The sequence below is a fragment of the Carcharhinus amblyrhynchos genome, chromosome 9, assembly GCF_965287045.1.
Source record: "Carcharhinus amblyrhynchos chromosome 9, sCarAmb.v2.hapA, whole genome shotgun sequence".
Lineage (NCBI taxonomy): Eukaryota > Metazoa > Chordata > Chondrichthyes > Carcharhiniformes > Carcharhinidae > Carcharhinus > Carcharhinus amblyrhynchos.
The window spans coordinates 64,438,482-64,465,148 of record NC_137332.1 but is presented as its reverse complement, the minus strand read 5'-3'; the positions used below and the strand labels follow the sequence as shown (position 1 = coordinate 64,465,148).

Genomic DNA, 26,667 nt, shown 5'->3' with positions numbered 1-26,667 from the left:
TGATTGGGAATTGGAATTCCTCACATTTCAGGAATCCAGTGTCAGCAGCAGGTCAGGTACAGCACAGCCAAATGCAGAGCCAGCTTCCCTTTATTCTCATGCAATGGTATGTCTCGGAACAATATACCCTGTTACATTTTCCTATTTTCTACGGCACCCACTCTGATGCATGCTCACAAGAAAATGAAACTGTCAAATATTTTTCACATTGGATCCCTAAAACCAACAGAGAGGGGGTTGGATTTGAACCTATTCCATGTAGTAAAAGCCATTGCCTAAAGCATCATACCATCCAATTCTCCACCGCAATATTTTTAAACTGTAGTTATGTAATGAACAGAATTTTAGCAATGAAACAATATAAAGCATCAAGGAGATGGTTTAATTCCATTACATATGGCATTATTACTTTGTCTGCTGTTTGACTCTTGATGTTCTAAATAATGTAGGTTAACTTGCAACCTAAGAATTAACCATTATTTTTAGGTTCATTTTTCTAAAATTCAGGTGAATAATTGGAGATTGATTGATAACGTTGTCTTCAAGGCTCAACTATTACAGACAAAGACCAACTCTTGCATATTCTTCCTGAACAATTCTACCTGTAGAGACTTATAACGAAGCTCAAAGGAGTTCAGGAAACACTCTGCTGAAGGTCAGCCCCTCATCTTATCATCAGGCAGTGCATTTAAAAATTGTAGTGGACCACTGTTTTGAAAATGTAAAGTCACGAAATTCAACAAAAGATTTAAATATCAAAAAGCAAACCCTGTTGAACATAGTTCTTTTCTCCAACTAAAATATTTTTGCTATTTTCCCCATCTTGAGAACAATCCTATGATTCATATTTTTTCATCCGCTAATTGTATTTATTAATCATATTTAAACTTTTCCAACTTAAGACTGCAACAGTATTGATGGCATTATGACTTTGACATTTGGTCAACATGAGCTTTCTGTCCTTTAAGTAGTGTCTAAGTAAAAAGATCTCTAGACTACAAGAGAACATGGGTTATAAAAATAGCAAATATATTCAACTTACATCCATTAAACTCAAGTGAACTCCAACCAGATAGGGCATTGGGGCACTGTAATAAAAAAAACAAAACAAACTTTACATGTCAATATATGATCAGGACATAATTACAGAAAATCAAGGATAAGACAATCTGTGAAGCAGTACTCTGCACCATGAAATGTACCCTACGTGTTCACAGCTAAAACGAGAGCTATCATGCCATCATAGGCAAACAAGTGCAAGATGCTCCTGCGTAGGTAATGAGCAATAATTACTAAATGAGAGGCAAATGGGAATCATTTTTACATTATTTTTGCAAAGTAGATTAAGTCAAGCAACTGGCACATTACATGGAAATAGATGGAGAGCATTTCAAATTGAACATTAGATACATTTTGTTTTGAAGTAAATAAATGTAAACAGGATATGCTTGCAATGCATTAATTTGACTATTATTCATCACAGAATTGCTTCATGTACAAAATATTTACCAGCCACAGTCTTATACATGTAACACAATGCAAGCCAAAATTGTGCACGCACAGACACACTTGCATCTAATGGAAAAAAATGGTAAATTATGAAGTAATGTTTCTTTGGCACGCAAATTACAATGGAGATGGGCAACTGTTCACAAGGCCTGCTTTCGCTGAAGGATTTTATTTGTTAAATATGTGATTTCCTGTAGCAATTACTGTCCTTACATTATGCAGAGCAGGCAAGTTAAGTGACAAATAATTGCTCCCATCTCATGAAACCAGGCTTGTGGAAATACTGCACTGTTTAAGCATTATCCTGTAAACAGTAACTCTGCTGTAATAAACTGAATTGCAAAGCTGCATCTGGTAAAGGACAGCCAAGTGATCAACTTAATGTCAGTTTCTGTATTCCCATCACCACACTGTAAATACTGGACCAACAACTCCCACATTGATTTTTGTGTACAACATGATAGGTGGTTTTTGAAGCAATCCTGAATCTTACTAAAGATTAGAATTAATGGTTATCCATCTTTGAGTGAAGGATGGGTATTTCAAACAAGTATCAGGCGGCTAAATTAGTTATATATTGTTCATTATAAATGAGGAGAAGCGCTGATGACTGTCTGCATGGCTTAATATGATGGAGGAAGAAAAGCGCAAAAATTAGCCACATACTTATCGTCCTTTCTGTCCTTTCCAGTTCTTTAGTGCAAGAAATAGGTTTCACTGAAGCTAACTTGGATTTTTATGAATGGTTGAATTGTTTCTCCCCCTTCCACCATACCCCATTATTTACAGCACACACAATGTAGTCTCTAGCCAATAACATTTTAATCTCAATTTCTGAATAGTCATGACTAGCTTAATTTGTGTAAACAGCAACATAAACCCTGCCAGAAATGTAATCCCCAGAACACTTCACCAGTCCCCAGTGTATTTGGAAGACTGGCATATAATACTGTGCTGTAACAATTCTGTGATTCTGTGTATCTATTCCACCGCTGAACCACAATAACTTCATTACATATTTATGTATGCAATTTTATACTTTTAAGTCTGATTTTGATATTTTTAATCCTTTTGTGAAATATCTACTGCGTCAACTAGCTTACTGTGAATAGGCAAATTGACAACACAAATATGATTTATTTTTAAAAGCACAAAAATAAAGAATTATACATCACCTTATTTTCCAAAAAGGATTAATATCCTTCAGTCCAATAAATTTTAAAATTCATCTTTTAAGTTTTGTGAATGCCAGCAGCCTCGTGTACATGGTGGACAAATACCAGTTTAATTCACTTAAATTAAAATAAATCTCCTGCAGTAGTTATACAGTACTTTGTGCACATTTGATGGTACTCAATTGTAATTTGACTTTTGTATAATATAGCATATGCTGTATTATACAAAAGGCAGAAACATCTGCCCATTCAAATCATTTTCATCTACAGATAAGGCAACACTGATCAGAAAGTATGTTTGATATCCCAAAGTAAAAAAAAACAATAAATTCACACCCTTGACATGAAGCATGGTTAATGTTGAACAGCTGGAAATTCAGTTAAAAAAATCAATTTGCAGCTGTTACATTTAAAATGAAATATCTTTAAATTAGCACACAACATCAGTCTTTCTGATAAAGCAGGAGATTTCTCAGAGAATTGCATATTAGATGTCTGATAAATTGTGGCGATAGTTTGACAATTTGTTGTATTTTCAGCAAAGTATATTCCAACACAACAAAACTAACATGACTAAGAAAGGAAGCTTTCAAGTTTCGAGGTCCAATATTTAAAAGATGTTAAACAAGGAATTCAAAAGTAATGTAAAACATTAAACAAATAAATGGCATTCTATCGTTTTATTATTGAACCATTACATTCAACAGAAAACAATTAATCAAAATTCAGCAATGCCCCAAAGCAGACAATCTCGCAAACATGTTAGCATTGGATATCCTAGACCCAATACCTCCCCATTCATGCTGACTGGCATGGTCTAGCTTTCCCGAGATACACTTCAGCTGAGGCAGGAAGGTAACCTGGTCATCACTGATTATTTCATTAACTTCATTAGATCTTAACCTAGGAAAGACCAGACAGCAGCTTCCACTGCCAAGGCTCTGTCATAATAGCTGCATCTGGTGCTATGACTATGTACTCCAGCTACACTCCAGCCCAAGAGCTCCTTTCAAACTGCACACTTGCCAAATTGTCTGTGCATGGTGCAGCTAAAAACTATACCAATTATTATCCCTGCAGGAATGCCAAGCACAAACAGACTTTTGCTCGCCATGTGGGCAACTTTAGAAGTTCAAAAATGGAGTGCTGGAAAAAGGATCTTTCACTACACTACTGCTGATGTTACTGCCACTATTTGGAGTTTGGGCATCAACATACCAATGGGCTAGTCCTTGGATTCCTTGATAGATAGTTGGTTGCAGTAGCATGGCCAGCTATTACAACACACTCAGAACAGAATGGGAGCAAGTTGAAGGCTAAGAATTGCATATTCAGTGAGACAGCTCAAACTACCCCTGTGATGCTGAGTGACCATGTACTATCTTCAACAGGATGGGAGCACTATAATCGATGTGGGAGCAAGGCAGTCAAACCCAGATTTGTAGTAGCAGCATTCATATAATCATAGAACCCTACAGTGCAGAGAGAGCCCTTCGACCCATCAAGTCTGCACCGAACTCAATCCCACCCAGGCCCTACCCCTATATCCCAACATATTTTACCCACTAATCCCTCTAACTTACGCATACCTGGACACTAAGGGCAACTTCTTATATGGCCAATCAACCTAACCCACACATCTTTGGGCTGTGGGGGGAAACCGGAGTACCTGGAGGAAACTCACGCAGACACGAGGAGAACGTGCAAACTCCACACAGACAGTGACCTGAGCCAGGAATCGAACTCAGGACCCTGGAGCTGTGAAGCAGCAGCGCTAACCACTGTGCTACCGTGCTGCCCAATAGGGCAACAGGCAGAGTAGGTGTAATTGCAAGAGTAACATGTATAATAGAAGGCTGCACAGTCAATTAAGATTGCATCTCACAAGTCAACATCAGAGATGTACTTTAAAAAGGGGTGCTCTAACACCCCCTCCAAGTAGTCACTGCAGCTTTTTCAGCCTGAACCGGGAGAGGTATTACTCATGGGACACAGTGAACAAGGATGACATCAACAGTTCACAAGTCATTCAAACTGTTGTGGGATAGGCTACAGAAGTAGTTACAAAAAAGACACCTCAAAGCAAAAGTGCTTTCCCCAAATTGGCACAAGCTCAACACCAGTTCCATGTCTCTGCAGAGCATCAACCTGTTTGCTTGCAACAGTTGCCAGAAGAGATGAAACATTTGACAACTGACCAACTAGAAGTGCCAAGTGGGATAACCCCTTCCAAGATCACTGTGGGTGTACCTGCCCCAGGAGGATTGCCGCAGTTTAAGAAGGCAGCTCACAACCTTCTCCAAGGCAATTAGCAATGGGTAATGAATGCTGGTTGAGCCAGTGATATCCAGATCCAATGAAAGGACTTTTAACAACTTGTTATCTACAATCGAATCGATGTGGTTGAGGCACAAGTGAGTGCATGTGAAGGGGAAACAATTCCAAGGGAAGGTGAAAAAGTGATCAGACACTATGAATACGAACGATATAATAATTCTACATTAGTATTTTCAGAAGGCCTCCAAAAGTTGACTTCTGCCCCATGTCTAAAGAAGAACAAGGGGCACAAATCTGAGCGTGTCTGCCACAAAAAACTAACTACTGGCTGAAATGGCAGAAGCAAGTTCTATTCAGCCTCAACCTTCTCTCTCCAACTGACCCATTACATTAGGAGGAATGATGAACAAAGATGACCCTTTTCCTTCTCCACTGTTACATGCTTCTCAAATCCTTCTCCCCTGTCCTTGCCACCCCAACAATATGCGACAAATTCATGGATTTCTTACGCATTAAGACACAGACAATTGTTTCAGTTCCTTTCTCCCTGCCTCACCAACCAAAATTTCAGCAAAGCATGCACCCCAATTTGAGTGCAAATTTTATTCAGGCTCTTTCCACCAATTCAGTTTGTTAAACAACCTCATATCTCTTGGCCTTGGCTCACCAGGTGCTGCTTATTGAAATCCCCCGGGACTTTGCACACTCCTAATGTTTTGGCTATGTCCAGTGCTACTAATATTCCCTCCCAAAAAACCCTCCTCTGCAATCTCTATCCATACCACTGACAGCATGCCTTCAAGAGTTCCGGCTCCATACTCTAAACCTTCCTCCTAAGTTTTTCCATTCCCTCTGCTTCTTTAAATCCTTCCTACAAAGTTACCTTTTTTGCCAAGTCTTTGGACACCCACTCTAATATCTCTTTATTTGACGCTGCAACCTTCCTCCATTCTTCCACTCCGTGAAATACCTGGGGTAATTTTCGACTTCGGGAACATGTTTACATAGAGTCATAGAATCCCTGCAGTGCAGACGGAAGCCATTCAGCCCATCTCCTACAAATTGTCTGACCTAGGCCCTACCTCTGAAATCCTGTGTATTTAGCCAACTAATCCCCCTACCCTACTCATCTTGGGACACAAAGGAGCAATTTAGCTTAGGCAATTCACCTAACTGGCAAATATTTGGACCAAGCAGGGAAACTGAAGCATCCAGAGGAAACCCATGGGAAGGACTTGTTGACTCCACACAAACTCATCCAAGCCAGGAATCGAACCTAGTTCCTGTCACTGTGACCGCTGGCTTTATTGGACTTTTTCTTTTGTTCTGTTGCCACACTGCTTTATTTTTACTAGTATAAAGTACCAAAAAGTAATGAACAAATGCTAACAATGCACAGAGAATCAAGTTATGTTCAACAATCTCCAGTTTTTGCAAAAGTATAAGGAGGTTTTTCCAGGGTAGCAGGGTGGATTTTTAAAATGAATCTTTCTGATGATGCTCCAGTGCAGCTCTTCGAAAAAGTAACTGGCCGACTCACTCAGTGGACCATCACCTCAAAACAGACCAGTCAGCTATTAACAAATGACCCCAGATCAATCAGCTGGAAACATCTCTCATCTCAATTTTGCTGCTCAAATCAAAATGAGGAAGGGAAGATAATAAATTAACTGGTTTTGCATCAGCCTTTAAAGATTACTGCAGAAATTCTCTTTTAGGAATAGCACGCAATAGCTCAAGTGCTCTCTCTCATTAAAGAGCTGGAAAAGAAAATTGGCATATCCTGGGAACTTGCACTGCAGTCATCTATAATGATGATACTGTGGATGTGGGCGCTGCTGCTGCCTCTTGAAAGCACAAGACAATGTCACGTTAATAATACCAATTCTATGTGTTATCCTGACTTGTAAAAGCTGCAATGGTAAACTGTAGCAGGGATCTCTAAGGTAGATTAGTAGCCTTACCAGCAATAGTCCAGCAGGTGGGGAGGGAGCACTGGGATGTAAATATGCTGCCAATACATTGGATAAAGCATGGCAGCTGACGCATGAACACAAGCCGTTAACTGGAAAACAAAACAGAAAGAATAATATTGAAACAAATTCCAAAAATCAATTGATTAAACCACAACACAAAACAATCGACTGTTAAACGCTTATGTTTAAAAAAAATGTTTCACAATAAAAACAGAGAGGGTAACAGTGAAAAGGTCACGTCTGCCCCATAATTTGCTCATCCTCAGGATTAAAATAACATGATTAAATATGGAAAAGAACAGGGTCTGAAGGCTCCTGAGGGATATCATTAGGGCAAATTGCCAAGAATGAAACATGAGCCAGCCAGGAGAGTCTCGAGGCTGAAAAAACACCGAGGGATTGAAATGTTCGACAGTTGGAGCTATGGTGATGTGTGAACTGCAGCTTTAGGTATCAAGAGAATTTGTTCACTGACACATGGAATGCCACTATTGACCAGCAACTGCCCGAGCTAAACAGCTGTACAGTTGAAAGCATAAATATATTATGGCTTTTCATCTGCAGCCAATGCTCTTCATGCGACTTATTTGCTATTGTGTTGCAAGAAGAACTCTACACAAAAATGATGCATCCTGCACTTATGCAAACAGACGTAAAATGAGGAAAAACACCCCGATCGTATGGGGCTAAAGAGGCTGCACCGTTCCACCTATGAAGAATGATGGACAGGCAGCAAGCAAACCCATTTCAGGTGGCACATTTTCAGAAGAGGCCACAAGTGCTGCGTACGACACTACCTAATGTCCTTGTGGATCGTCATTTTGGCATTGGCATCTGTCGCCAGGCCACTGGTCATCGTGGTGGTGCTAGCCAGTGTACAGGAAGGGTGACCATCTTCCTCTGTCATCAACTGACGACTCCTGGGTGCAACAATCAGTGTCCAGAGCTGTAACTTCAAGCTTGCAAGCATCCTGAAAGTGGAGATTTCGGCATTCTAGTTGGGGATGTCTGGGTCCGGTTACCTGACTGTACAGAAAGTCTTTGGGTATGTGAACATCTCATCCCATGGACATGTCTGAGCCACCTCTTTGCTGAGTGCTAACAAATCTGGGAGCTCTGCCTTTTAAAGGATTGTTACATTTGTGATCGGGTTCTACCAGGATATGCCCATAACGCATGACAGAAGATGGAGATAGCTGAGCTTCTTTTCCCGGTAGCTATACACTCTACAGCCATATAGTACAGTGCTGAGAATATAGAAAACCATCAGCTTGATCCTAAGGAACAGCCTGGTCTTACTTCACGCAGGTCTCACGAATCAGCCAAAGGAATTAGTTGCATTCCCTACATGTGTAGCAAATACTGCATCAAAGGGCAGACTGCCAGTCTGAGGGAACAGAATTTGTTAGCCACTTTTTAGATAGTGCAATGAGGGACAGAGATGCAACATTGTGTCCCACGACCAGTGTTTTTCTTGACGCTTTGGTCAGAGAGAACCAGTTGAAGGCACTGGAGAGACAGTCCATGAATCATCATAATTGAATTTCGTGTTGGGCAATGAGCGCAGCATCATCAAGGAAAGGTCTCCAATCAGGACACATGGGGTGGAATTCTCCAGCCTCACTCGCCTCAAAACCTGAAAGCCCTGACTGAGGTCAAAGAGCCTTTGCATGCCACCCTCCCTCCCCGCCCATCCACTATGATTCCCATTGTAGATGAGACAGAAGAATTCCAGCCAACGTGTTCTTGTCTTTACTTTCAGTCTTGCTAGATTGTAGAACTTGCTCAGCAAGCCACCTGATAACACTTTGGCAATGTAGGCCAGCTCAAAAAGCATCCTTGCCATTAACAACTAACCCACTGTCTTTGCTTTCAATAATATCCTATTTTTTATTTGAGGCTCTATTATTTGAAGCCATCTTATTAACATTACTAACTACGATGTACAAAACATTGACCTCGGCCACAAAAGAGACAAATTAATTAATTAACAAAGAACAAAAGATCAGTACAGCATAGAAACAGGTCCTTGGGTCCACCAAGTTTGTGTCAACATATATGCCCCTCTAATCTAATATTTTCTTGCTGCTTCGTGATCCATTTCCTTCTACTTCCTGCCTATTTATGTATCTATCCGATGCCTCTTGAACATTGCAATAGAATGTTTCCCTCCACCTCCTCCAGCAGCGTGTTCCAAACATTCACCACCCACTGCGTAAAAAATGTGCCCCTTGCATCTCTTTTCAACCTTCCCCCTCTTACCCTCAATCTATGCCCCCGAATAATTGACCCTTCTGTTCTGGGCAAAAGATTCTGGCTATCCACTCTATCCAAGCCTGTCATAACCGTGTAACCGTCTATCAGGTAGGTACCCCCTCCACCCTCTGTCATCCTCCGATGTTCCAATGAAAACCTGCCCCCCAGGGTCCCCCCCAGCCCCAGCCCACCCCAATGTCTCCCCATCACCTGCCTTGATGTCCATCCCCAACACATCTTGATGTTCTGCCCCACCTCTATGCCTGGCGGGTAGTGCTAAAGTGCCCTCTGGGCATTGGAATATTGCCCCTTGGGACACCACCCTGGCACCTGACCCTCCGGGGCCTCGTTGGCTTTCCTTCACTCCAAGAGGGTCAGGCCGTCAGCCCCCTGCAGGTGGGGAGCTGTAGTAAATCCGCTGGAGTGAAATGGTGTGAGGCGGGGGGAATGTGGGGAAGAGATGCTAGCAGGCCTGGACGTTTCAGTCCCAGGCCTACTAATGATAGTTAAATGATGTTAAAATTAGCATTTGCATGATTTATGGAAATCCAGCGCTTGGAGACTCGCAGTGGCCATGGCACCTGACAGGAAGCCCATGAAACAGCCTCCGTTCGAGTCTCCCGACCCGCTGCACTCCAAAAGAAGTGCTGCAGGATAGGAAAACCGTCTCCATGATCTTTACTCGGTTCATTTTCTCTTCACCCTAGGTATCACTGTAATACTGCATTCTGCACTCTCTCCTTTCCTTCTCTATGAACCATATGCTTTGTGCGTATAATGCATCAGAAACACTGCTTTTCGCCGTATACATATGACAATAGTAAATCAAATCAAATCATCAATGAGCCAGGCCACGCAACGTTGTATCCATCACCATCTTGTTTGCTTTAATGTTCTACTGTCCATTTCATAGTACATCAGCTGCACTGGGTTCACAGTGTCCAGCACTTTCCTCTAGTCAGCTGTTGCAGTAGATTTCATTCATAGTCACTTAAGCAATGAGCCCTCAGCCTATATTTTAAGGCTGAAACAACTTGGAAAAATTCAATGACACTTGTCTCCTCAAGAGCATCATAAACTTATTGCAACATTTCAAAGTGGTGAGGCAAAATTCATTCTTACAAGGTCTCCAGATGGGCTGCATACAGCAGTATTACTCGTACTGATATACTCATTTGTGTGATGAAGGTTTTCTCTTCAAATTAAACACATGTTGAAAGGACTTAAGGAGTCCAAATTTGTAAGTTTCCTCAGACAATGTTCTACAGTTAGATTATTCGCCAATTTAAGAGGCATCATTTCTGCAAAGTGCACAAAAAACATCAAGCGAGCTCAAAATGCCAATGATTTCCTGTCTCTACCACATCTCGTAATTCAGTTTTGGACCCAAGTGTGGCAGACCAGAATTTATTTTCATAATCTGAGACACAGTAGATCTGTAAAGTAATTTTATATAAATAAAACATAATTTGAATAATTCCAAGACTACTGAATGGAGCAGATTTGACACCATGTGGAGTTAGAACACTTTTTAAAGAAAAATAGAAAAAAATGTCACAACACAGCTGATTCCTCCTGTACTTTGGCAATGTATGTCATGTTACCTAGCAACACTCCTAACGAAGATCAATTAAACAAATGTAAATCATTTTCTTAGGACTATTATATAAACATAACCCTACACTCCATAAAACGTCCATATAGGTTTCTGTTGCTAATAAATGTATTTTTAAAGCAGAAATACAAGTTATTCATTATTCATAATGAAATAAACATTATGGAGATTTCTTTTATTCTTGGGAATTATAGTACAATTTTACGATGGTACACAAAGCTATTTACCGCTATACTGAAAATGCCTTGGAGATTTAGTCAAAGGTTCAAAGCTGCAAAGACATTAGCCAAGCAGTTCTAGTGTTCAGAAGGGAGTTCAGCGTTCAACACAGAGGTAAGTACCTCCATAAACAATCATAAAATTGTTGTAAATAATACTAAAAAAGCACTCGAAGGTTGAGGTTGCATAAGGCTGAAATCTGCATTGAGTAACTGAGAATGTCAGTTGCTGTTGGAATGGAACAAGGTCTGATTAATGTGTGTTACAAGCATCTCCCAAAACACTGTAAGGGTCTCCTGACATGATAATTCATCAGGAGCACCAATACAATTTGTAAGTCATCACGTGAAATGTCTAAGTCTGATCGAGCACAAACATTGATTGTTTCTCCCAATTTGGAGAAAATATCGAATGAGGAGTAAGACGTTAAAATATAGGTTTAAGGAGTTCAAAAGATATTTATGCCCTGGCAGTTTCTCTGCGACTTGAAACTGCAGTTACCAGTTACAGCCACATAATACCTGGTTTGTACAAGCTTCTTGCCTGGGACAGAACTGTGTATTGGTGCTTATACAGAACATGCTTCCCGTCATTCAGGAAGCTTTCTGAGAGGACGTCCAAACTCATTAGACATTTCACTTAGTTCTTGGCAAGTATGAACAATGCTCAAAACAGTCCGAGACCACAATGAGATCGAACCAGAATGACGAGCTGAACTCCATCAGGTAATTTCACATCATGTACTTTTGGGACCATGTTTGGAGGACAACAACTGAGTTATTCTGCAATGTTAGTGTTACTGCTAACCTTTGCAGATTTAACAAGTGCCTAAGTTTGATATATACCATTTCCAAAATGCATTGCAAAGTCCTATGTTAGGCTTTGTCCATGGAAAAACTCAATTTTAAAATGGCAACTTTAATAGCAATAACTTCCTTGCCTGCAGGTGGTGCTATAATAAGATTTCTCAATCCTTTATGCAGCTAACAGCTACAAAAGCGCACATTCAGAGTTAATCTGAGTAGTGTCTGTGAACATGCAATTGCAGGCCCTAGCCTATGCATGTCACTGTGGAACAAGCTATAATTTTGACAGTTGACTGAGACAGCCAGCAGGGAAGTCAATTGGAATAAAATAAACATTAAGTTTGCTGACCCACAATGGAGCTGTTATGCTTCATTCACAAGCACTCAATTTTCAAGTTTGCTGGTGACATCACTGTTGTGGGTCAGATCTCAAAACAATGATGAGACGGAGTACAGGAATGAGATAGAGAATCTGAAAAATGGCGTGATGACAATAATCTCTCCCTCAATATCAACAAAACGAAGGAGATAGTCATTGACTTCAGGAAGCATAATGGAAGGCATGTTCCAGTCTAAATCAACGGGGACCAATTGGAAATGATCGACAGCTTCAAGTTTCTTGATGTCCTGATCACCAACAACCTGTCAGGCCCCTCCATGCCAGCGCTATAGTTAAGAAAACCCACCAATGCCTCTACTTTCTCAGGATCCTAAGGAAATTTGGCATGTCTGCTACAACTCTCACCAACTTCTACAGATGCACCATAGAAAGCATCCTTTCTGATTGTATCATAGCTTTCTATGCCTCCTGCTCTGTCCAAGACTGCAAGAAACTACAAAGGGTCGTGAACGAAGCCCAGTCCATCATGCAAACTGGCCTCCCCTCCAATGACTGTCTATACTTCCCGCTGCCTCGGAAAAGTGGCCAGCATAATCAAGGACTCCACGCACCCAGATATACTCTCTTCCACCTTCTTCCATCAGGAAAAAGATAGAAAAGTTGAGAAACGTACCAGCCGATTCAAGAACAACTTCCTCCTTGCTGCCATCAGACTTCTGAATGGATCTACCTTGTATCAAGCTGATCTTTCTCTACACCCCATCTATGCCGCAGGGATCGGTGCTGGGGCCTCAGCTATTTACCATTTATATAGATGATCTGGAGGACGGGGCTGAGTGTAGGGTGACGAAATTTGCTGATGACACAAAGATGAGTGGAAAAGCAAATTGTGCAGAGGGTGTGGAAAGTCTGCACAGGGATCTGGATAGGCTGAGTGAATGGGCGAGGACCTGGCAGATGGAGTATAATGTTAGCAAGTATGAGGTTATCCACTTTGGCAGAAATAACAGTAGGAGGGGTTACTATTTAAAGGGCGAAAAGCTGCAGCAGGCTACGGTGCAGAGGGACCTGGGGGTCCTTGTGCATGAGTCGCAAAAACCCAGTCTGCAGGTGCAGCAGGTGGTCAAGAAGGCAAATGGGATGCTGGCCTTTATAGCGAGGGGGATAGAATATAAAAGCAGGGAAGTCTTGCTGCAACTGTACAGGGTACTGGTGAGGCCGCAGCTGGAGTACTGTGTGCAGTTTTGGTCACCGCACTTGCGCAAGGATATTTTGGCCTTGGAGGGAGTGCAGAGGAGGTTCACTAGGCTGATACCGGAGATGAAGGGGTTAGACTATGAAGAGAGGTTAAATAGACTGGGTCTGTACTCGTTGGAGTTCAGAAGGATGAGGGGGGATCTTATAGAGACGTATAAGATAATGAAAGGGATGGATAGGGTAGAGGTAGAGAGATTCTTCCTGCTCAGAAAGGACAGCAGGACTAGAAGGCATAGCCTCAAGATAAGGGTGGGGGGGGGTGCAGTTTAGAACGGAGTTGAGGAGGAACTTCTTCACTCAAAGGGTGGTGAATCTCTGGAATTCTCTGCCCGTTGAAGTGGTGGAGGCTACCTTGCTAAATATATTTAAGTCACGGGTAGATAGGTTTTTGACAGACAAGGGAATTAAGGGTTATGGGGAGAAAGTGGGAAAGTGGAACTGATCCACTTCAGATCTGTCATGATCTTATTGAATGGCGGGGCAGGCTCGAAGGGCTGGATGGCCTACTCCTGCTCCTATTTCTTATGTTCTTATGACTGTAACACTACATGCTGCACCCTCTCTCCTTTCGTTCTCTATGTATGGAATGCTTCATCTGAAGAGCACAAGAAACACCACTTTTCACATGACAATAACAAATCAAGTCAAGTCAAATAAGAAATCTCATTCTGCTACCACACTATTCATCAACATCCCACTTCTCCTCAAAAACTGCTGTTCCATCTAGGTCTTACCTCCCTTGCCTTGCATACTACTTACCATCACTACTTGCTCCTCAGCCCCTACTTCAGAAGCCAGGATACAAAGTTACATTCCCTTTGGCACAACTCAGCATACAATTGGCACTGTGGCTGACTTCCAAATCAAGAAATTACATGTTGTTAGTTCAGTGGACAACTGCTCAAAAATGATGCCGACAAAATAATTTGACCAAGCGTCTGTTTGTTCCTTTTTAATTCTATTTCATTACTACTCTCGAACAAACTACACTCAATATTTTATAGCAGAAGATTACAAAACACAAACACTAACCTTTTTATGGTTCTCGTGCTACAAAATTGTCCCACAGGTTATAGAAATGACTGACAGAATTATATACAACCTGAAGCTAAAAGCTCAGAATTTTACTGCACACTGGAGCTTAGTTTCACAGCTTTTTCAGCAATATTTTAGAACTAACTAAAGTGGCAGTCAATTTTTGTTCCAGTATTGTATTTTGTTCCTACCACTCGCTGGAAACTCAATGAATCCCTGAATTAAAAGCTTGATGTTCACTGTGAGATCAGTCAGAAGGCAACAGCTTTCAGTTCTACTGTCAACTGAAGCCACTTAGTAAAGTCTTGAACTTCCTTGTGTGAGCTTTTGGGCACTACATTAAGTCCACTTGTGGGCCAAACTTTGGACCATTACTATCTGAAAACTAAGTATCGTGGAAATAGTCCACCTTTCTGTTACCCGTTGATTCACTTCTGCTAATGTCAGCTTATTTTATTTCTTGGGGCCCAACGAACTAAAATTGTCACTGTTTGAATTCTCAGCAGGGAAGGAACTAATTTAAAGTGCTCATCAACATTATCTGACTGCTCTACCTCAATGTTCATAGAATCACAGAGTCCTTACAGTGCAGAAAGGGGCCAATCGGCCCTCGAGTCTGCACGGACAAGAATCTCACCCAGGCCCTATCCGAGTAACATTTACACATTTACCATGCTAATCCCCCTGACACCAAGGGGCAATTTATCATGGCCAATCCATCTAATCAATTCACATCTTTGGATTGTGGGAGGAAACCAGAGCACCACACCGACATAGGGAGAATGTGCAGGCTCCACACAGATTATCGCCTGAGGCCAGAATCAAACCCAGGTCCCTGGCGCTCTGAGGCAGCAGTACTAACCACAGTGCCACCCTAGTTAACGTTATAAAATACAATAAATAGCCATCAACCTTCAGAGGAAAAAAATACATAAATTAAGAAAGCAACTTTCTTCACTGGGACAACTTTTTAACATCATCCCAAAATGACATTGGTATGAAGCACATGTTAACATGACTTTCTTGCTGAGTAACTTGGAATTTCCCGCTCAACCTTGTGCACCACCACAAGAACTGCAAAGGCTCCAAATGTCTGCATGTCACAAGTTCTCAGGGCAACTAGGGATGGGCAAGAAACACAATCTTGCCAGAATTTTCCTGCGTTTAAAGAATATCCATGCTGTTATGTGCCAAGTGATACTGCAACAAAACCAGAAGGTGCACTTTGTAAGATTATTGCCCATGGGAAATGCTTACACTAAATTTACCTCCAATAAATATAGAGCTAAAGACAAAATACTGCAGACACTGGAATTTGAAACAAAAATAGAAAATGTTGGAAAATCTCAGCAGGTCTAACAGCATCTGTGGGGAGTGAACAGAGCCAATGTTTCGAGTCTGGATGACCCTTCATCAGACCCTGACTTCAGAAAACACAGGCCAAAACTTGCTCCAGGAGCTTCCTTTACTTTGGTCTAGAACCGACTCTGGAGCCTATGGCTCCAGAGTCATGCACATTCGTTAAGATCTTGTGTGGCGCCTGACATTGATTGATCTAACTCATTTTGATAATAATGAAATGGCATGTTTCTTCTTCAGAAAAAACTTTCAACAAAGTATTTAAAAAAGTACCGTACAATTAACTTCCCTGGAAAAAACCTTTGAAATGTTGTTGAAAGACAAATTCAGAGAGATTTCAATATTATTGGCATCTGAGGAGCAGTGTTGTGAGTCTGAAGTTACTACTTTTTTGACAAATAGCTGTGCATGTTCTAAAGGTCACTGAACCCTGGTCTAAATAATGCCCTGGATTTAGGCTGCATTTGTATCATATTGATTTATTATTGTCACATGTATTAGTAAACAGTGAAAAGTATTGTTTCTTGTGTGCAAGGCACACAAAAGATACCATTCATAGAATACATAGGAGAGGAGAGGATGCAGAATATAGTGTAACAGCCATAGGACATAGAGAGAGATCAGATGGTTAGTCCAATACAAAGTCTCATGGCAGCAGGGAAGATGCCATTCTTGAATCAATTGGTACATGATCTCAGACTTCTCTCTTTTTCCCAATGGAAATGAGAATGTCCAGGTTGCGTGGGGTCCCTGATTACCCTGACTGCTTTTTTGAGGTAATAAGAACTATCGACAGAGTCAATGGTTGGGAGGCTATGTTCATGACCAATTGTAGTTCCTTGCGGTCTTGGACAGAGCAGAAGCCATCCCAAGCTGTGATACACCTGGATATGATGCTTTCTATGATGCATCTGTAAAAATTGGTAGCAGACATGCCAAATTTTGAGGCCTCTTGTGAAAGTTAAGACATCGGTGGGCTTTCTTAACTATAGCATCAACGTGGAGGGACCAGGACAGGTTGTTGATCTGGACACCTAGAAACTTGAAGCATTGGTGCAAAGTGAAACTGCTTTCCATTGAAACCATAGCCATGATTGAATAGATTTACACAAACACAACATGATTACCATGTACCAGTATTCCTGTCAGTTTACTTATGTAACAATGAGGCACAAAAGAGTTGATCTTGCATTTTGCAATCAATCACACGGAAGCAAGTGTCTGCTTCAGGTTTCCATTGAAGTGCATAATCATAAAATCTGTCCCTCTGTAGGGAAATGTTTGTTTTAAGTATTTATTGCCCCAAATGAATACAGGATAACTTGCTGAGCTAGCAGGAACTGTATTTTATTTTTCGAAGTGTGAAAGACATGTAACTGAAACACCACAGGGGTGAGCAAGTTTCCAATCGAACAAGAAAAAACAAACCCTCGTCTTCCTGCTGTAAAACGAAGCTACTTTCATTAATAGTGTTCATATCATTTATCAACTCTGTATAAAATGCAGCATTCTTCTCAGTAGATCAGATGATGCAGAATGTTCTTTGTAAAGGGGTACAGTACTGTTGGTCCAGGATAACTAAATGGACAATGCTGATGTTATTTCTTTCATTCAAGTTTTCTTTACATTCGTTCATGGGACATGGGCTTTACTGGCTGGACCAGCATTTATTGCCCATCCCTAGTTGCCCGAGGGCATTTATGAGTCAATCAAATTGCTGTGGATCCGGAGTTACATGTAACCCAGACCAAGTTACGATGGTAGGTTTCCTTCCCTAAAGGGCCTTGTGGTCCAGATCAGTTTATACAACAATCGACAACGGTTTCATGATCATCATTAGATTTTTAACTCCAGATTGTCACTGAATTCAAATTTCACCATCTGCCATGATGGGATTTGAGCCTGGCTCACCAGACCATTGTCTTGGGTCTCTGAATGACTAGTCCAGTGACAATACCATTACGCCACCCCCTCTCCGGTGTGTTGATAGATGGGAATGAATTTAGATAACCCAAAGCAAAATTAGCATTTATGAAATTACAAATCTGGATCATCTTTTTTGTAATGAAATACCTTTGCACATTCAGCAGAATATACTAATTAAAATTTAACGGAAGTAATGTATGTGCTGCCCAAATCGACCTTTTGTTTGTTGACGTGGAATAGGTGTGTTTTAGTTGCAATAATACTCGTTACTTCCAACTAGGTATCATTAGAATACAATGTGCACAGTCAGTTCCTGACCCCGTGAAACTCCATGCAGCAGCCTGACATAACCAACCAGTTTCAGAGGCCACATGGACACGATAAACAAGCTGCTGTCTTGTCCCCAAGGAAACAAGCTTTCAGCAGCCAGTGCTATGAAGTAATGGCTCAGAAAACTCATGCAACTGACTCCAATTATTTCAACAAGGCCTCAAGGCCAAGAAAATGGTCATGATTTATTTATAAACAAGGCAGAGGGTTTGAGAATCTGTACAAAAAAAAAGTGGCAAAGAGAGATTGATTTACAAGGTGAAGCGCTTTTAACTGAATTTGTTTTGCCAGCTCTTCTGTTCCGCCAAGATGATGCCCTGTATATAATGCTGGACTTAGGAACCACACACATATTGACAGCAGGTCCATGTATAAACAACCTGCTTGGGTGCCACTGTCGGTTGCAAATGATATACTCTGGTTAGCATACGTCTGACAGGATGATGAGAAGCCTCTTGTCAGCTGCAGGCCAGCCAAAGTCTCCGAGACAAAATGCACGGCCCCAGCTGACTAGTTAAAGAAAACCTGGTGTGGTACAATTATACAGGCATATGACAAGCCTACACGGCTGACTGACTTGAAAACTGATGACATGGCTTTAAACTGTGATACTCCTTACCTATTGTCACAAAACACCAATAAGTCTGCTTCTGCACTGTTGTAAAATCATGATAGATTCCTTGGCCCTGAATATCTACGAGTGCGGCTTGATGTTCAAAATGCCTTTCACTTGATGCTGATACAAAGGTAATACCTGAGAGTTCTGCACACAGAAAATCAGCATTTCTGTTCTTATCGCACTTCACTATCATGTTACCACTGCATTTTCAGTGAGGATCCAACTCCTTAGAAATAAAAAAAACCATTCCCAAAGATTTTTTAAACCTACAACTCTACAATTCTTGTGCGAGCAAAACATCGTTCAGAATGTGTCTGGAGAATTAACCTGCAACAATACCGACAAATCTGACCAGGCTGGAATTTTAAAATAATATTTACAACCTCATGTGATTTCCAGCCTCACTGCTCTCAGATAATGGGGGTTACAGCAGTGTGCAGGCACTTGCGTGGCTAGCACTGGGAATTGGAGAAAATTGTAATTCAGGTTCCAGTCACAGTACATTAGAATGCAGATTCTAACAGAGCCAGCAGGATGCAGCTTTAACCAAATATGTGATCAAAAATGAGAAGGTTCTCCCTGCACAATTGGCTCTAAAGTTGAGATTGTCAGCCTAACTGCAAGCCTCCTCACCATAAAGCTACAATGTGTCAGACAATCCATGAAGATAAGGATGAATGGCATTATCCATTATATTGCAATGCCTCTTTGCATTTGACTCGCCCACGTACTTGAAACAATGATACATTTTTAAATTAACTTAGTTTTCTACTTGATCAAAACCTTGCTAAATCTGTTATGATTCAATAAATGGATAAAGTAATTTTAATTATGTAGAATCATAGAATCCATACAGTACAGGAGGCGACCTTTCGGACCATCGAGGCTGTACTGACAACAATGCCACCCAGGCCCCATACCCATAACTCCATGTATTGACTCTTCTAATCCCTCTGATACGAAGGAGCAATTTAGCATGGTCGATCAACCTAATCCAAACATCTTCGTACTGTGGGAGGAAACTGGAGCACTCGGAGGAAACCCTGCAGACATGGGGAGAATGTGCAAACTCCACACTGTCACCCGAGGCTGGAATTGAACCCTAGTCCCTGGCACTGAGAGGCAGCACTGCTAACCATTTACCTATATTACAAGAAGTTCCATGGATGGAGTACATGTTTTGTTCAGTTTATGCCTAATTTTCTGCTTCTACACTATTTTCATCATATTTATCAGGCAAGTAGCCTATCATTTTCACTTGTGTGCATATTTTCCTGGCATATATGCTGATCATTTTAACATGCACGCATATTTCGCTCGCAAAAATGCTGCACATTATTGCTGTCCTTCAAGCTTCATTTCCCAGTGCTATTCCTCCAATTGGTACATCAGATAACATGGAAACAGGGGAAGGCCAGACAACTCTCCCAGGTCCATTCCATAATTCAATTAGGCCATGTTTGATCTGTACCTCAAACTTAATTTACCTTGTTCCATGTCCCTTGAGTGAATAAAAATTTATCCTGGCCTTAAAAATATTAATTGGCTTGTGGGGAAGCAAGTTCGAGATTTTAATTACCTTGTGCATGAGAAAGTGCTTGCTGATTTCTCTCCAAAATGAACTCCTATTTTAAGAGTGTGGCCTCCTCCAAACTGGATTTTCCCCACTGGAGAAAATAGTTTCTCTGAATCTATCCTAACAAATCTCTTAACATTAAAACACCTCAATTACATCAACCATCTAAACCCAAGAGAATAGAAAGCAAGTTTATTCAAGCTGCACTTATAATTTAAGATTTTAAATTTATGATCCTCATCAATCTGGAGGCAAGTTTTATTTTAAAATTTGTACAAGTTTGACACCCCAAGCATTATTTTAAACCAATGTGACTTGATTTCAGTTGCAACCACCAGTACGTGTCCCAGACACCTCTCATTCTTCCCTCTAGGGTTGGCTACTATATATCGTTAACCTGCACCCCAATACAATGGACACTGCATTGTACGGTGGCTTCTAACCTGCATTCCTCTCCCCACTGGAGATGCTCACCACTGCCAACTTGGGCTTTGGAAGAGAGGCCACCCTGTGCTCCCCTTGTTAGAGGTATTCTCTTGCCTGCTTGCAAGCTGATGGTCTTTTTGATCGGTTTCCCAGCACCGAGGCATTGGGGAAAGAGGTCAAAATGTTATTGTTAGGTCAGATATCAAATAAGGGCACAACTGCATCATTCCTCGACATTTCTTTCCACTGCCACAGCTTACCCAAATTCCACACACCACACACACACATCCTCCACATAATGATGCGAGTGAGATCTTTCACACAGATCCCTCATGCATATTCCCCCTCCTTTCCAAGATTGTCAAAGCTACGCTGCTAAATTCTGATAATGGTTGACAGCCAATGCCTCTGTCACCACTGATCCTAAAGCCAACCATTGCTCTTACTCATTATGCCACAAGCCCAGTGGTCCCATTCCTTAATGCTGCCAGCTACCTTTGTCATGAGCATTTTCCATGGCTCACAGAAGTGAGGTTCCACATCAAAAAGCTCCCAGATAGAAGAACCCAAGTCACTCTACTCTAAGGTCAGCAGGAGTTTCATTCCAGTGCTACCAGACCTTGAGATGTGTCCTCTTGACTCTAGACCCCAAAATAATCTTCCACTACAGGGTGGGAAAACACAATCCCAAGTAACTATCCAAGTCACCCCATTTTTCCACACTCAGACTATTGCTCCTCCAATCCAAGATTCCCAAAACACATCTCAGTATCTCCATATCCAGGGACTTTTATCATCAGAAAATGTCCAGAATGAAAAGTGGACTCACTCCAAAGCAGGCTAAATTTCTAATAATGAATGGTTAACAAAAATAGCAGTTTTTGAGGACCTCACAAACTAATATTTCAGCAAAGCGACAAATGCTATTTTTAAGTTTCATTACCAGAACACTTAGGCAATTTTAATCTAATCCATCAATCAATATCTGCTGGACGGTGGCAAGTGGTGAGGGAATCAACAAGAGGGAAAAAGATACTTGATTTCATTCTCACCAACCTGCCTGTTGCAGAGGCACTGCCCATCAAAGTATTGGTAAGACTGGCTACCACACAGTCCTTGTGGAGACTAAGTCCCATTTTTACATTGAAGATACCCTCCATCGTGTTGTGTGGCACCATCACCATGCTAAATGGGTACACTGCAAACAGATCTAGCAGCTCAAACCTGGGCACCCACAAGGCATGCGGGCCATCAGCAGCAGCAGAGTTGTACAACAACCACAATTTGTAACCTCATGACCCAGCATACCACCTACCCCCCCCCCCCCCCCACCTTTTTTACTCTTGCCATCAAGCCAGGCGATTGCCCCCTGTTCAATGGAGAGTGCAGGAGGGCATTCCAGGAACACCACCAGGCATACCTAAAAATGAGGTGTCAGCCTGGTGAAACTCCAAAACTGGACTACTTGCATGCCAAACAAGACAAGCAGCAAGTAATAGACAAAGCTAAACGATCTTACAACCAACAGATCAGATGCAAGCTCTGCAGTCCTGCCACATCCAACCATGAATAGTGGTGGACAATTAAACAACTCACTGGAGAAGGAGGCACCATAAATATCCCCACCCTCAACGATGGAGGAGCCCAGCAAATTGGTGCAAAGAATAAGGTTGAAGCTTTCACAACAATTTTCAACCAGAAGTGAAAAGCAGATGATCTATTTCCACCTCCTCCAGATGTCCCCAGCATCACAGATCTCAGTCCTCAGTCAATTCAATCCACTCCATGTGACATCAAGAAACAGCTGAAGGCTCTGGATACGGCAATGGCACTGGGCCCTAACAATAGTCCAGCTATAGCCATAGAGTCATAGGGCATAGAAAAATGCCTTCTGGCCCACCATGTCTATGCTGGCCATATCTATCCTAATCCCATTTATCAGCACTTGGTCCACTGCCGACGACATTTCTGAAGACTTGTGCTCCAGTATTTGTTGCACCCCCCGCCCAAGTTGTCCCAGGACAGCTACAAAACTGGCATCCACCCAGAAATGTAGAAAATTGCCTAGTTATGTCCTGTACACAAGAAACAGGACAAATCCAACCCAGCCAGTTACCATCCCATCAGTCTACTCTCAGTCATTATTAAAGTGGTAGACTCCTCATGCAGTTCTAATCTACATGCTTGAGTCACAAACCTGCCAGCACATTCCGGAGGTGGAATCACCGGTAATTTGTAAAATTCTGGACACTGCTGATGAAAACGGACTATTTTCAGTGCCCAGCTAAATGACAGCACAAAGCAGAATTCTGTTGGTTGATCAAAATTTACTGTGCTAAACATTTGAGAATAAATGCACAGATAGAGCCTGATAGCCCATTACCGGCATTGACCACACAGCTGTTTCTTTAAAAATGGACATCTGAAAATAGGTAATTGATGGACATTTGTGCCTAAGTAATAAACGGAAACAGTGGACTAAGTCATTCACTGCGAGTGCTTGTAATACACTGTATAAAAAAAGTACATTGATTGGGATTGTAAATTTTAAATTTATATCTTGTAAAATTACACTTAGCCTATCAAATGTACAAATTTCAAGTACCATTTCAAACATTACACAAGTTCAAAGGTATTCCAATCAGTCTACTTTTTTTTTTATACAGTGTATTTACAAGTACTCATCACAATGAATGACTTACTCCACTGTTTCCGTTTATTACTTAGACACAAATGTCCATCAATTACTTATTTTCAGTATTCATTTTTAAAGAAACAGATGAGATAAATGCTTTACAAGAGTCACCTGAAGGCTCAGCAGTAATCTGCTCATGGACACTCAGTTTGGATTCTGGCAGGGTCACTCAGCTCCTGTCATCATTACAGTCTCAGTTCAAACATGGACAAAAGAGCTGAATGCCCGAGGTGAGGAAAGAGCATTTGCCCTTGACGTCAAGCTAGCATGTGATGGAGTGTGGCATCAAGGAGCCCTACTAAAACTGGTTTCAATGGGAATCAGGGAGAAATCTCACCACTCGTTGGAATCATAGCTGGAACAAATAAAGATGTTTGTGGTAATTGGAAGTTAATCATCTCAGCTCCAGGACATCGCTGCAGGAGTTCCTTAGGGTAGTGTCCTCAGTCCAACCGCCTTCAGCTGCTTCATCAATGACCTTCCTTCTATCATAAGGTCAGCAAGGAGGATGTTCACAATGACTGCACAATGTTCGGCACTATTTGCCACTCCTCAGATAGACACCAAATGCAGCAAGGCCTGGGCAATATTGAGGTCCGGGGTGACAAGATGCAAGTAATATTTTTGCCATATAAGTGCCAGGCAATGACCGCCTCCAATGACAAGAGTGTATCTAATCATCACCCCTTGACATTCAATGATATTACTATTGCTGAATCCCCCACAATCAACATCCTGGGGGTTACTATTGACAGAAACTGAACTGGACTAGCCATACAAATACTGTGGCTACAAGAGGAGGTCAAAGACTAGGACTCCTGCAGTGAGTAACTTACCTCCTGACACCCAAAGCCTGTTCACCATCTACAGGGCACAAGTTAGGAATGAAATGGAATACTGTCCACTTGCCTGTACGAGTGCAGTTTCAACAATAATCAACACCATCCAGGACAAAGCAGCCAGCTTGATTGCTACAAACATTCAATTCCTCCATACCCGATAAATAGTGGAACCCGTGTGTACCATCTACAAGATTCAGTGCAGGATCTCACCAAGAGTCCTTACACAGCACCTTGCAAACCATGACCACTACAGTCTAGAAGGACAAGGGCAGCAGATAGCTGGGAACACCATCACCAGGAGGTTCCCCTCCAAGTCACTCACCATCCTGACTTGGAAACATATCATCCTTCCTTCACTGTCACTGGGTAAAAATCATGGACTTAACAGCACTGTAGGTGTACCTACATCCCAGGGACTGCAGCAGCTCATCACCACCACCACTTGAAGGGTAACTAAGGATAGGCAATAAATGTTGGCCTAGCCAGCAGCACCTACATCCCGCAATATAAATTTGTAAAAAATTTGTAGCTTCTAACAAGCATAAGTCAGCCACATTTCAAGCCCATTTTTGCAATGTGGCTCATTTACACTTGCTACAAGCTACATACATTTATAAGCAGTGGTTCTTCCTCTGCAGCAATGCAGCTCCCTTATGCTGTCTAGAAGCTACACGCGTTCATATGCAGGCACTTGTCCTCTGCAGACAAACGAACATATTCAGGCATTGCTTTCTTTGCATTAAACCCAAATGGAGTGTACAATTGCTCTTCAGTCCATTCTCCGTGGCAATGTCTCAACCAGAGTCAACTGGCCAACCAATCAGCAGCCTTTTCCAATGCAATACAAATTGTTATTTCCTTTAAAATTCAGCATTCTTGCATCTGACCTGATGAGCGCTAAATGAAAAACTTTGACAGCATGTCGCTTTATCAGCAATGCTCAAGAAGTGCACAACTAAGCCACAATTTGAAGTGTTTAACTGGTCATGGGCAATTATGTCATTCCATTAAGTTAATGGTCGGGTGAATTAATTGCCAAGTATACGCTATAGTATATAATATTTAGCCTTTAAGCACACAAAAACGTATCTATAAATGGAAAAATGGGAGTTTGTTATGAATTCATGCTAACAAAATTGGATAAAGGGGATTATAGAAATTATATTCAAAGGAAATAATGAACTCGGATTCATCTGAAATTGGAAATCCATCCCTGAGGATTGTTGAGCATTATAAAATGCACTTAGTTTGATCCTTTGATCTCTGGTGGTAAAAATTAAAACTTATTTTCGAGTTGTCCCAGTTAGAAACATATATTGACTCCTGTTTCTGCTGACAGAATTGAAAACTACAAACTGTTCCTGGCAGTATACAAATATTCAAATAGAGGGGTAGAATGAACACTAAAAACCTGTGAACACAGCACAGCTAATCTCAACTTGCCCAAACCAATCTTCTTTCTTTCATAAAGAGATCAATCCCAGAATCTATGGAACCATAAATTTACAAATTGTCCAAGAAAGATTCAAACAGTACATCTCCCTCCTACAAGAGAATCTTGAGAGCAGACCTTGAAGCACTTGGGCTCTTATCACCCATTACCCTTCTGATACCAAGTGTAGCTAGACGATAACCGAGGGATGACATCACACTTCAGTTTGTATGAAAAGTCATAAACATTTCAGACAAAGTCAACTTGAAATATAACTGTTGTTACTCCTCCCTATGGAGAATGGTGTTGGGGGAGGGGAGGAGGTGACCAGGGAATCCGAGAATGCTTGAGGGAAAGGTTTTCATACCAACAGGCTCAAGAACGGCTTCTTCCCTCCTGTCATATATTAAGCTGATCTTTCTCTTCACCCTACCTGCAACTGCCTGCACTGCGTGATTGCCTCCTAATCATAGAATCCTTACAGTGCAGTAGGGGGCCACTCAGCCCATCAAACCACACCGACAACAATTCCACCCATAATGGCATGTATTTACCCTGATAATCACCCAACACAAAGGGGCAATTTAGTTTAGTCAATCCACCTAGCCTGCACATTTTTGGGATGTGGGATAAAACCAGAGCACACAGAGGAAACCCATGCAGCCACAAGGAAAAATGCAAACTCCACCCAGGTCCCAGGCGTAGTGAGACAGCAGTGTGAACCACTATGCCACCCAGTGTACTCCATGAATGGTATGTTCTGACTGTATAGCACGCAAGAAACAATACTTTTCGCTCTGTAACCGATACATGTGACAATGATAAAGCAAATAAGGTAAATCACGTATGAACGAATGCTTGGAAATTTGAAACAGAAAACACTGAATTGGTTAGGCAACACCAGCAGCGAAAGTCAATGCTTTAGAAGTCAAACTCATTTCAAGACCTTTTGTCTTTACATATATCTGAAACATTCATGAGTCTGCATTCTCTATTG

The 26,667-nt window shown here is 41.5% G+C and overlaps 1 protein-coding gene across 3 annotated transcripts in view; it reads right to left on the bottom strand.

Annotated features, from left to right (window-relative positions):
- Positions 1 to 26,667, bottom strand: part of dennd1b (DENN/MADD domain containing 1B) — a 277,010-nt gene that overhangs the window by 88,944 nt on the left and 161,399 nt on the right. For all 3 annotated transcript variants that reach the window (XM_080195844.1, XM_080195845.1, XM_080195846.1), the window contains 2 exons: positions 6,926 to 7,026; positions 1,043 to 1,088 (listed from right to left, as the gene is read on the bottom strand). In XM_080195844.1, the coding sequence (XP_080051970.1) occupies positions 1,043 to 1,088; positions 6,926 to 7,026 (147 nt within the window). The remainder of the gene's footprint in view (positions 1 to 1,042; positions 1,089 to 6,925; positions 7,027 to 26,667) is intronic.